The following is a 13121-nucleotide window of genomic DNA, read 5'->3' on the forward strand; positions in this document are numbered from 1 at the left end:
CAGTTCTCAAGCAAAGACAGGTGTCAAAGATTGTCACCAACAATACCTCTTAACTAAACTTTACTATTTGACAGTTAAGCTACTAATGGGAAACCTCTTGAAAATATATTGTATTCTTTTACCTTGGGTTAGAAATATAATACAATTTAACGCTTTTCATTGTTCATTTTTAGGATTACTTGGCAATGAAGGAGCTGAGAAATCTAATCGCCTGGAAGAGATTCACCAAGAAAATAGCTATGGTGTAGACCGTGAACATAAAGCAATATCAACACAATCACCATCTAAAGACTCCCTCAGCTATAAAAGAATAGAAAATTACAACATTAAAACAAAAAGAAAACAAAGTTCTGTAACCCCTGAGCCAACCGCAGGCCAACTTATATCAGTGGAAATGCATCCATTTGTTACCAAGCTTCCTAAAACTGTGTTGGAGAGAAAAGTTCTCAGTAATGAAGATATGGATGGGTTCTCGGGTGATTCCACTGTAAGAAAAGCAGAAGTGTCAAAACCACTGTATTCAACAATAGCAGCTCAGCTATCAGATGATTTTTTCTTTCCAACAGTACAAAATCCAACATCAGTTCGAGAAACTGATATAAGAGTGAATGAAAGTGAGAGTCTATATACAAATTTTCAGGAAAGGCAAGGCAGAGAGAAAACTTTCTCTGAAAAGTTGGCATTATCTTTCAAAGAAAGCAAGGATCAGTCTCAAGAAAAAGAATTGAATACATTCCATAATTTTAGCGTATCAGTAACAAAGGTTCCTGACATCTTTAGAGAACAGGATTCCAATGTGCTGAATACACTTCCATTTTCAAATCATGATAACCATCTCCAGAGTGAAACAATGGAGACTCTCCAAAGAATCTCTCACCCAACTATTCACACACGTAACCTGCAAGAGGTAGACAAAGATGTAACTCTGCCAACTCCTTTATCACCAAAAAGTACAAACTCTACTTCATTACTTATACAAAGCGTTGCTACTGACATAGAAAGTCACGCCTCAGACTTCAAGAATAATGTTGAGGTCACAAAATCTAATGAAGGCGTGCATATAACTGAGATGGTAACTGAAGAAAACGAAGTTTGGACCACGTCTACGGAATATATTAACTCAATTCTGGAAACTGACCACACTTCTGTTGCCAATTCAATCAATCTGAGCACTCACTATGACATTACTGCGGAATCTAGTGTGAAAATTGTGAGCCAAACATCAAAACCGCATTTAAATGTTAACCCGCATTCAACATCAACTATGTTACATGGGCAGAAATATGCTTCAGAATTTCTAGATAACCTGGTAACGGAACCAACAAAGCTTTTGAAGGAGTCAAGTACTCTACCTTCAAAGGATTTTATGAACAATATGAATCATGGAGCAGAAGAAAATAATTCTAAGATCAGTTCTTATTTCTCGTCTACTGTTGACCCCGGGACCAATTTTCTTCATTCACTGTTGGAGTCCACAGAAGGCAATGACTTGGATGAAACAGTGTCTCTGGAGAAGGGAGGTGAAGTGGGAAGTGGTGGAGAAGACAGTGCTCAGTGGTTGTTTGAAGATCACAGTGCACAAGGTACAGTATCAATTTTTTCCTTTTAAACCGTCCATATTTATATCAGTGCAATAAAAGGATGCCTAAGATAGGGATTTGAGAATGCGCTAACCTCCCTTGGTCCGTGAAGTTTAGCAGAATATTAATTAATTTTATTGCCCCTAGCATCTTCTCAATTGTAAGCAATCTTACTACAAGTTTACCTTTTTCTTTTGTTCCCTAAACTCGTGCAGTTTTTAATGTAAGGCAAACTGCCCACCCACAAATCTGCTTCACCACCATCTGCAGCTACTCTTCTAGTTCGATAGCTTTATTCAACTCTCTTCTATACACTGCTGACCAATGTTCCCCTTTCTTGAACAAGTCATTGTCCTCCACTGGATGCTGGTGACTGGGTACAGTGGGTATCTCTCACAGTGAAAGAGTATTACTGTGTGACAAGTACTGTTCCTTTGCTGCTAAAAAGGGGTGATTATCCAATTTAGTGGACAAAACGTAAAAACAGAGGATTCTTTTTTAACCCATTAATTTTAATTAATTAATTAACCCATTAAGCCCTAGAAGGCCGTCTACACACACCCAACCCCCCCCCCCCCAACCTCATCCACACCCAATAGCTACTATTTGGTGATGAATTGTTTCATTCTGTATACTAGCAAATGTACACTAGTTTCTGTATATCTTTGCACTTATCAAGATACAGAGAGTCAGTAATGGAAAATCAGGAGTTGGTAGGAATAACACGTTAGATAAAATAAATTCACCCCAAAAAAATCATACAGGATGCCTTATATCTTTCTCTTTTCGTTACCTTCTTGTAATATAGCTAGATAATCATAATAATAAGCATACAAACAATTTCATGGCCACCGAGGGAGATGTACACCCAAAGTACCATATTAGATAAGATAGGATGTTGTTTTATAATATATATTGCTTTCAATATACTTGGATATTATGTACATACTCTTAAGGGATTAATCATAAAATCCAATATAAGGATTGAAGTTGGTTAAATAACAAAAAACTCAATTCTGGAACCCAATTAACCTTCTACTACACCATTCTTCTCCCTAGCAGTAAATACATTTAGCACTTGGCATCTACCAGTGGATCCATATGTCCAGGTGACAATGTTTCCATAGCAACTATGGCTATACACTTTGCTTTCTGCCAATCAAAAAGGGGTAATGTTGCAGCTGCATTCTGTTAATGAGGCCCAGCGAGCCCATTCTAAAACCATCGTAAATTTAATAAGGGTTGGTATACTCCCTGTAAATATTCCCAAAATAACTGCTTCATTTTTATCTGCAAGTCTTGACATTTTTATGGCAGTTGCTTCTGTGAGTGGATTATTAGTAGAAAGATTTACAATACACATCAGTAATATGACACATGTGGCAAACTGTACTGCAACACAGCATGCATGTAATGGCTGAGCCAAACGCCCACTCCTTTATGTTGTGAGTTATGGTCAGGCCTGTACATTTCTTCCCAACTCAGGAACCAAAGCCAAATGTTCTGAGCCAGTGCAAAAATGATATGCAAAATTATTTCTTGTGGGTTGCCTGATATAAGGGGAACTCAGGTGGGAAAAAAATGTTTTCAAATCAACTGGTGCCAGAACGTTAAACAGATTTGTAAATTACGTCTATTTAAAAATCTTAACCCTTCCAGTACTTATCAGTTGCTGTATACTTCAGATACTACAGAGAAATTTGTGAAGTTCTTTCCAGTCTGACCACAGTGCTCTTCACTGACGCTTCTGTCCGTGTCAGGAACAGACCAGATTAGCAGAGGTTTTCTATGGGGATATGCTTGTAATCTGGACAGTTCCTGACACGGACAGAGGTGTCAGCAGAGAGCACTGTTGTCAGACTGGAAAGATCTTCACAATTTTCTCTGAAGTATACAGCAGCTGATAAGTACCAGAAGGCTTCAGATTTTTAAATAGAAGTAATTTACAAATCTGTTTAACTTTCTGGCACCAGTTGATATGAAAACATTTGTTTTCCCCTTGTTTCCACCAGAGTTCCCATTTAAGCCACTGTAATATTAATGGCTAAGAAAACCATTTCATTCCTACAGGATATTATTAATTTACAAAGCAATCTACAACTAACCACAAGTGATTTGTCCATCACAGACAATTAGTATTACTAAGCGAGCAAGCAATGTCTTCTACATTTACCCAGGGAGACCAAGCTGCAACGGCAGTGCCCACTATGCCAATATTTTAATGGCAGTGTCTGTGACATTATTATAGTTATTTAACAAATGTCATGGATAGGCCAAAAAAATTGTCTGTAATTAGATGACTAATGATGTCACTATGGCTAGATTTACATATAAAAACAATAAGGATATGCCTATAGGTGGCCAAAGGGGATTTCTGGGAGAAGATTACTTGCTGAAGATAAAAGTACATATGAATAAACTGAACATCACTCAGTGATAGTTCTTAGGAAGGTGCAATATTCCTCTTTATTTAGTGAGTCTAGAGAAGTATTTTAAGGCCATATATGATTTAATGGAGATGTCTGATCATACACAATCTCATCCATACAATAGTTGTGATCAGCTGATCACTGGGGATCTGGCTCTCGATACCTCGCCAGGGAAGTTCGAAGATATTCTTGGCAGGGAAATTCCAGCCATGCATTTTCTCCTGCAGATACAATGTATTATTACGTGTGAAGAATGGTTATCTAAATGCAAGAGAGAGAGCTGTAGCTTGGTAACTGCTCTCCACCCTGGCTCATGGAGGGGGTACTAAGTGATAAACCCCTCTTTATGATGTTTATATGCCTTCTTAGGCAATGTGAATGTCCTGATGGAACAGTCCCTTCTTGAAGGATGGTGTCTAATTCAAGGTGACAGACAATCCAGCCTACTTGTTCATGAGATGTAGCTCTGGTATTCAATGTCACATGGTATTAAGTAAGATGCTGTAAAGCAGGGTCGAGCCTAGGGTCATGGATGCCTGGGTGCAGGTTGGTTTTGGTGCCCCCTGGTTGGCGTGGTTATATAAATAACTCCTCCCCTTCACAAATGTTAAAGGAACACTCCAGGGCAGGTACCATAACTACCTCAGCTAAATGAAGATGTTTTGGTGCCAGAAGGCTCCTGGCACCACCTTAAGAAAATGGTTTAATTAAACTCTGAAGGTGAGATGACATCAGGGGTTGTCATGGTACCTGGAGTGCTCTTTTAAGGGGCACCATGTACTGTATTTAAAGGTGAGGGAGAAAACATACACTTTATTCAGTGGTTATGGGTATTGAGGGGGCACTGGGTAGCACAAACTTTAATTCACAGGTTAAAGGGTTTGGCCACTAAAATGTTTTATTTAATTAATATGCCCAGGCTGCATAATAAAACCAAAAAAGCTTCTACTCACTTCCCTCGCTCCTTTTCTGGCCCAGACTAGTGCCCCAGTTCTGGGGGAAAAAATGTAACTCCTTGAACACGTGGTCAGCCCCCCTACAGATGTTTGCCTCAGGGGGGCTCTGCTGTAAAGTGTTCTGTGAAGAATGCGAATGTAAATTCTTGTACTGTAATTTTTCCGATATCTTTATTTTCATGCAGAGTACACATCATTTCTTCTGCTTCTTGTACTTTCTTAATTTATTTGATCATTTCATTGTTTTTATCAATCATGTTTCCTTAACTCCTCTATTGATACTTCTTAATGTCATTATAATTTCATTTCCATCAGTGTTTCCTTTTTCTTCGCCTTATTTCATTTGTCTCGATATTTTATTATCTAACTCTCTCCATCTATTTGTCTCTTTCCTATTTTCAGCTCCCATTCACTTCCCTTCTGTTCCGAGTCCCATTTATCACTGTCCTTGTCACAAATGCTCTCTTTACTTTCTCATTGCCCTTTCTTCATGCTGCTGTCCTCACATCTCCCAGTGACTTCGAGCAAATATGTTCTCAGTGACAAAATAAAGAATGGCAGATAGCAGTAAACCATACATTACGGTATTTTACTGTTTTATTGCCAAAATCTTTAGTGTATAACAGATAGTAAATGTAAAATTGTCTTAGATTGAAAATGTAGTATTCCGAATTTTACTTAGCAGCTGAACATTATAGCGTGAATGGCGTTGTTAGCTAGAAATTGCACCTTTATTCCTTTCCTTTCATCATTTTTTTTAATGTCTAGCATTTTACTCTGCAGTGTGAGACATTGTGCAAAAATTTGGCATGGTCCAGTATGCCAAAAACAGTAATATAAAATAAATAAAATAAAATAATATTACATGGCATCTATAATGAAAAGGAAAGGTTGAGAGACTGACAATTCATTTGCAGTTAAAAGGGAGAAGCTTTACTTGACAACATACAGTCCTGAAAACATTTACCAATCAGCCATAACATTGCTACGTCTGACGGGAAGGTTAATAACATTGATTATCTTGTTCCAATGGAAATGGACAAGGGGTGGAATATATTAGGCAGTAGGTAAACACAGTCAGTTCTTAAAGTTGATGTGTTGAAAAAAAAAAAAACTAAGAAAACATAAGGATCTGTTATATGTTGAGAATATTGATATTACATTTCAGGATTAGTCTTTTCCATATTTTCCCCATTTTATTTTTACTCTCTATAGCAAGTGTCCTTATCCTTGCATTCAAGTTTTAGCTTAAAGGGGTATTCCAGGCAAAACCTTTTTTATATATATATCAACTGGCTCCGGAAAGTTAAACAGATTTGTAAATGACTTCTATTAAAAAATCTTAATCCTTCCAATAGTTATTAGCTTCTGAAGTTTTCTGTCTAACTGCTCAATGATGATGTCACGTCCCGGGAGCTGTGCATGATGGGAGAATATCCCCAAAGGAACTGCACAGCTCCCGGGACGTGAGTCATCAGAGAGCAGTTAGACAGAAAACAACAACTCAACTTCAGAAGCTAATAACTATTGGAAGGATTAAGATTTTTTTAATAGAAGTAATTTACAAATCTCAGTAAAAAAGATGAAGCGGAGCACTCACCAGACCTTGAATGCAGATGGATTCTATTGACCGGTTCGATCAAAGGCACATCAGGGGGGGAAGGTGGTACAGACAGGGGAGTGTGACTTAGAGACGCGGGAGTATCCTCTCGGTGACGGACCATTGCGCGCCAAAGCGCTTCTCCATTCCCGGTCTGGAGAAGCGCTTCGGCGCGCAACGGTCAGTCACCGAGTCTCTAAGTCACACTCCCCTGTCTGTACCACCTTCCCCCCCTGATGTGCCTTTGATCGAACCGGTCAATAAAATCCATCTGCATTCAAGGTCTGGTGAGTGCTCCGCTTCATCTTTTTTACTGGAATTTCACATTGTCTATCAGCGTGGTAGCACCTGTATGTACCTCCAGCAGTTGCAAGGGGAGAAGCAATCAAGGGTCCTAACCTTTCCCGTCCTTTCCATATACAGAGAGTGGTGCCGAGCTCCCTTTGATACAGATAATTTACAAATCGGTTTAACTTTCCGGAGCCAGTTGATATATAAAAAAAAGTTTTGGCCTGGAATACCCATTTAAGCTAACATACCCCATTTTCTTTGGCATCTCAAGTTAGCGTTCCATAAAGTAAAACAGTATGATACAATAAAAAAATTATATACATACTACTTTCAGTGTATATTAATGATCACACTGGTTAATAATACAATTTATATTTTTACATTAATTGTGTCTTTATAGTACAGTCAATAGTGGGATATCAATGACTGCTTTTTTACCTTGTAGGTGAGCCTCAACCATGCTCTCACAGCCCTTGCCTACACATGGGGACCTGCCAATCGAATGGGAGTACATATAGCTGTATCTGTCACAAAGGTTACACTGGAGAGAATTGTGAAATTGGTATGAACAGTTTTTATTATTATTAGTATTAGAATTATCATTTTAATTAAAAAGAATATGGTATTTTCATCTCACAAAAAAATTAATTGAGATTAATTAATATATGGTACATGGTGGAGTAACCATGGGGCATCTCAAAAAGACTTTATAGTAGTGCTGTATGAATAATCCTAATAATATATATGTCTATAGCTATAACCCTGTAAACTGTAAGAATGATTAGTTTTTACTTACTAGCCCTCATGTTTTATTATGTATGATTTGTAAGTGACTTTAGGATAGATAGATAGATAGATAGATAGATAGACTGAAAAATAGTCACAGCATTCCAAAAATATAAAAAAACAAGTATAAGTTTATTCTAGTAGTTTATTTATATGAGTGTGATAGATCATCAATTAATTAAATTACATAAAAAGTGAAAAAAGTTATAGCATATGCAAGAAAAATAAATTATATATATATATGTATATATATATATGTATATATATATATATATATATATATATATATATATATATACATACATACATATAGATTGTGTTTCAATAGTCCACAGTCTAATAGTCCGGATGTAGGCCAATTAGAACACAGCTTTGTAGCTTTGTTTAAAATTGTACAAGGTTACATCATGGCTCTATACAAGCTCCAAGTTCTTTCCAAGTGATTTTATATGGAAAATGTACCTTATACTTGTCATATGGTTATGTACATAGCTTGTGTACATAAGGTATGTCATGATATGTACTGCATTGTAAATGTTGCATGTATACAGTCTTAGTCTTTCATGGTTCTCTGGATGCTTTCCCAGAAAGAACAAATAGGGTGCCATGCGCCATCCCTGTCGCAAGGGTATTTTTCACTTCCTTTCTTCAGCAGACAATGAGAGTGGTTGACCAGGCATATACCGTGTTTTCACAGATATTGATGAGTGCTTGTCCAACCCCTGTCAGAATGGAGGGACCTGCATTGATGAAATAAACTCCTTCCTTTGCCTGTGTTTACCAAGTTATGGAGGAAGTACATGTGGAAAAGGTAAGAACCATGTCACAGATAATGTGTAAACCCTTAGGCTGGAGCTAAAAAAAAAAAAATATGGCGTTTGCTGGATTTGTGCAATTGTCAGTATTTGGTAACATTGAAAACTAGAAAAGGCTTAGCAAACTTTTGAATGTCTCCTCCAAGATTGAACACTTACCAGCTGCATATAAAAATTAAGACAAGGACACCATTGCAGGAATTTATAATTTGATTTACATGTTTTTTATTTGTGTGTCGAATTTGTGCGAATTAGTGCAAAAGTTTCCTGTGACTTTTGATTTGCACAAATTTAGGTCCCATGTGTACTTACACAGATTAGTAGTCATAAACGTGCAGTGGTATAGATTTATCAATTGCGGCTTTCCCTGATTTGTTGCACAATTTGTTGCACTACTTAAACACTACCTAAATCTACACAAGCTCAGACTTGTCCTACAAAACTGCCTGTGGACAACATTGGCAAAAACAAACTACAAAATATAGCAACAGCGCTGTATGGAAAATATAACAACAGCGCTGTTTGGGACATAGAAAGAACAGTATTATTACTCTTGTGTGTATATATATATATATTAGGGATGAGCGAATTGAATTAGTTGAATCTGAATTTGTTACCGATTTCAGGAAACATTCAATTCGCAACGAATACAAAGATTGACTCCAATTGCTTCATTAAACTCCATTTATTCCGGTCCAGGCTCCAGGGCATCTAAAATGCCTGGATTCACATGTGAGGACATGGGGCAAAGAATCCTGGGAAGGTGGAAACTAGGGTAGGCAGTATGACCCTGAATCATACGCAGCATGCAGCCTGTCAGCAGCCAGCCACCCATGTGATGTCACAGCCCTATATAATCGTCAGCCATCTTGCGGCCACTCAGTGTTCTATTGCAGAGAGAGAGGGACAGAGAGCTATGTGTGTTGCACAGAAAAGCATTTTTACAGCAGCGATTCACCTCAAGCCCAAATCCAGCCTAGAAGCACTGATCGGAAGGGGAGTGCGGAATTGAGAATGAAAGCGAAATTGTTGGTGCATTACAGCAGCGATTCACCTCAAGCCCCAGTCCAGCCTAGAAGCACTGATAGGGAAGGGAGAGAGTTTGAGAGAGAAAGTGCAATTGTAGGTGTATTACAGCAGCGAATCACCGCAGGCCCAAGTCCAGCCTAGAAGCACTGATAGGGAAGGGAGTGAGATTGAGAGAGAAAGTGCAATTTTGGGTGTAGTACACAGCAACTGTGTGCTGCAGCACTGGTGTGTACAACAAAAAGCTGAAAAGCTTATAGTAGCCAGCCTGTTAGGGTGAGCAGAGCACTAAAAGCCACAATCACCTGCTATTAGTGCCAAATACTGGTTGAGTAGCGGAGTGTATTGTCCTCTATTAAGTGTAACCTGTGCGTACATAGCTGGTGTACCATTTTGTTCCTGTTAAAGTCTTAAGGGCCTAGTAGAGTAGGGCCTTATGGGGGAATTTTTTTCTTCCCCTCCTGCTACAATTCACAATACGTTCCATTCTAATATGTTCCCTTCTACCTTATTGAGGAAAGTGTTACTCATCTTAAAAAGGGCGGCGCCACACAGGAAACTCTCCCTATTTTTACCCAAAAACCCTGGGAAATGGCAGTGTTTGTAGGTGGAAATAGGGAGGTTCCTGTGTGGGCCACCCTTTTTAGGGCGAGTAACACTTGCCAAGAAGGGAATTAATAGTGTGAGAGGGCCTTACAGGGCAAGTTTTTACCCCCACCGGTTACAATGAACCATTTGTTGTTCCCTTCCACCATTTATAGGTCTTTTGCATCACATCAATACTTGGTAATGTAAGTGGCACATGGTGTTTTTTGCACACCTTTCCTTTTGTTTGATTTAAAAAAAAAAAAATTGGGCACATATATTTTATCCCAACAAAACTATTAAAAGTTAAGTTTTACGTAATGCATATCCTCAATACTTACTAGTGCACACTAACACTTTTACAAAAGAGACAGTTTTCTTCTGCCTACCTACCTCAGCTAATATTCTGATCCTGCCCCACATTCTCATTCTGCCACCACATGTTCTCCTTATGCTGCTGCTAGCTCCAGGCTATCTCATACTGCCACCATATGTTCTCCCCATACTGACGCCAGCTCCAAGCTGTCTCATTCAGCCACTATATGGTCTCCTTATGCTTCCGCCATCTCCAGGTTGTGTCATTCAGCCACTATATGGTCTCCTCATGCTGCCGCCAACTCCAGGCTGTGCCATTCAGCCACTATATGGTCTACTCATGCTGTCGCCACCGCCACGATGTGTCATTCAGCCACTATATGGTCTTCTCATACTGATGCCACCTCCAGGCACTGTCATTGTGCTGCTCTGCGACAGTGATTCTAATAGCGACGCCTCTGATCTTCATGTCATACTGAATAACAGTATTATTTCACTGACCCATCACACACCCTATGTGCAAAGTGTTTTATACCCCTATTGAGGCTCTTTCTAGGCCAGAAATAGCTGTTTTTGATAGAGATTCACCGCAAATAAATTTGCACCAAACCAAATTCGGCGAATCGGTCGAATCAAATTTTTCAAAAATATATAGGTTATATTTTGACTGATGTACATACAATACTGTATACATTTAATACTGTATAAGCATAAACTTTTGTGCTACATGCAGAGCATTCCACGGTGTTCTTTTTAAATCCCACAAAGCAGGTGGTTATACTTTGTAGGTATCATGTGTAAAAAAAAGTCACACATTTTAGGCGCAAGTGGGTTAAAAATTTAATTTACAGAGAAGACAAGTGGGTTAAAAATTTAATTTGCAGAGAAGACACCGTACAAACTTGTGTGCTGAAGTAAAAAATGAGCACTGGAACCATATTTATCACATGCCCTGCACCATTTCATAAATTTGGTGTACGTACACATTTCCAACACCACAAATTAAAGGTGTAAAAAATATTTACCTACACAGACCTTGATAAATTCCTGCCCATGTTCTTCCAACTTAAAATTACTTATATACTATCTAGATACAGGTGCAGGAATAGCATATAAAACAACTCAGCACTTATATGACCCTTAAATTATCAGACCCTTAAATAATCATACTTGTTCCCCTTGTGCCTACAGTTAGTAATTGTGCCTCTTTTCTGCCCCTGGAAGAAAAAAAGGGCTTATGCTCACCTTATCTGGTTCCTAGAATAAGTATTATTCATGTGGCTCCTGGGGCTTCCTTTTGACTCTTGTAGGCCCCCGGCTGGAGTTGGCATGTAGCCTATAAGATAATGAGTACTTTGGCCTAGCAGAAGGGGTACAGTATAGTGAAGTTAGTTGCAGCCATGATACAGCCAAGATTATAGTTGGGCAAACTTTTTAAAAGTTTGGCTTGGCGGGCTCGCCAAATTTTTCTATAAAGTTCAGTTCACAGTAAACAGGCATTGAAATAAGCCTTAAAATGTGTAAAACACTGCATAAGAGCTTTTAAGTTCCGTGTAACACTAATAGGGTGACCTAAGAATGTATTCAAGTAGTTTGAAACTAGTTATCTAGCTAAGTTAATGTCTAAGTTAGAGCAACATGCGCTAAGCCATGGTAACTAACAGCTTGTATAAAAACATGCTGCACTAGTGGATTTTACATTAAAAAAAAGGTGCCTTCTGGTGTTAAAACAATGCAACAAGGGGGACCTATGAGTGGAGGGTAAATCCAATATTATTAACATTTGACCGCTAAGCGGTCACTAAGACCCTAAATTTCCCACCCAATGTAAAACTTAACGTTTAATGAGCCAAGATTAATAACCTCACACATATTGATCCATAATGCATTGATTGGCATGACACTGCATGCTATATTAAGTGAATTGAAAAGATAGATTGTGGCTGCAGTCCACAATCTATAGTGTGAGACAATTAAAAATCTAACACATTGCCCGCCCGCCCGACGTTTCGCCACAGGCTGTGGCTTTATCAAGGGCTAAGAGGCAAATGGCGTGCAAACAAGCCTTGCAGGGGTTTAAATAACCTCCTGTCTCTGACGTCATTGAAACATGTCACTTCCTGTATTATCATGACATCTCATTGGTCACAATCCCGTGCAGACTATTGATTGATCGCTTCCTGGCCAATAGAATTTAGACCAGGATGCATCCTGCTATATTCACTTGATTGACAGCATCCTTGACCAACCAGCAGAGTCCATCCATACTTCTGAACTCCTCATTGGTACCGGAAGTTGTCTACGTATGTGCGCCATTAATCCTGCGCTAACTGATAGATTCCCGAACCTCCGGTATGGACGCATGCGCGGTGCGGATGCGCAGAGGAACGTGCGCGAGTACTTAGTCATATACAGCCACTAACCAGGAAGCTGCGCGAAAGACATATGCGCCGGCACTTAGCCGATTTCTACCTTCATTGCATTATGGTTCGCACATACCATAATGTTATAGAAACTGTGATGCACAATACAACCACTCAATGTGAACACACGGCTGCGCAGCAGGAGTATCGCTAACCTAATTCGAGAACACTAAATTAGTTACTATCTGGCGACATTGGGGCAACTAACCTGGCAACGGTGGTATAGAACATCAAGTCAAGGGAGTATTATTCATAATACCGCTAAGATCGTGTGATCAATAGTAAAAGATGACTAGTACTCGTCATGTTCTGCAT

The 13121-nt window shown here is 38.9% G+C and overlaps 1 protein-coding gene across 2 annotated transcripts in view; it reads left to right on the top strand.

Moving 5' to 3' along the window:
* Positions 1-13121, top strand: part of NCAN (neurocan) — a 195868-nt gene that overhangs the window by 157435 nt on the left and 25312 nt on the right. For both annotated transcript variants that reach the window (XM_056518203.1, XM_056518204.1), the window contains 3 exons: positions 174-1583; positions 7302-7418; positions 8340-8453. In XM_056518203.1, coding sequence (XP_056374178.1) covers positions 174-1583; positions 7302-7418; positions 8340-8453 — 1641 coding nt within the window. The remainder of the gene's footprint in view (positions 1-173; positions 1584-7301; positions 7419-8339; positions 8454-13121) is intronic.

This window comes from Hyla sarda, chromosome 1, assembly GCF_029499605.1.
Source record: "Hyla sarda isolate aHylSar1 chromosome 1, aHylSar1.hap1, whole genome shotgun sequence".
NCBI classification, from domain to species: Eukaryota; Metazoa; Chordata; class Amphibia; order Anura; family Hylidae; genus Hyla; species Hyla sarda.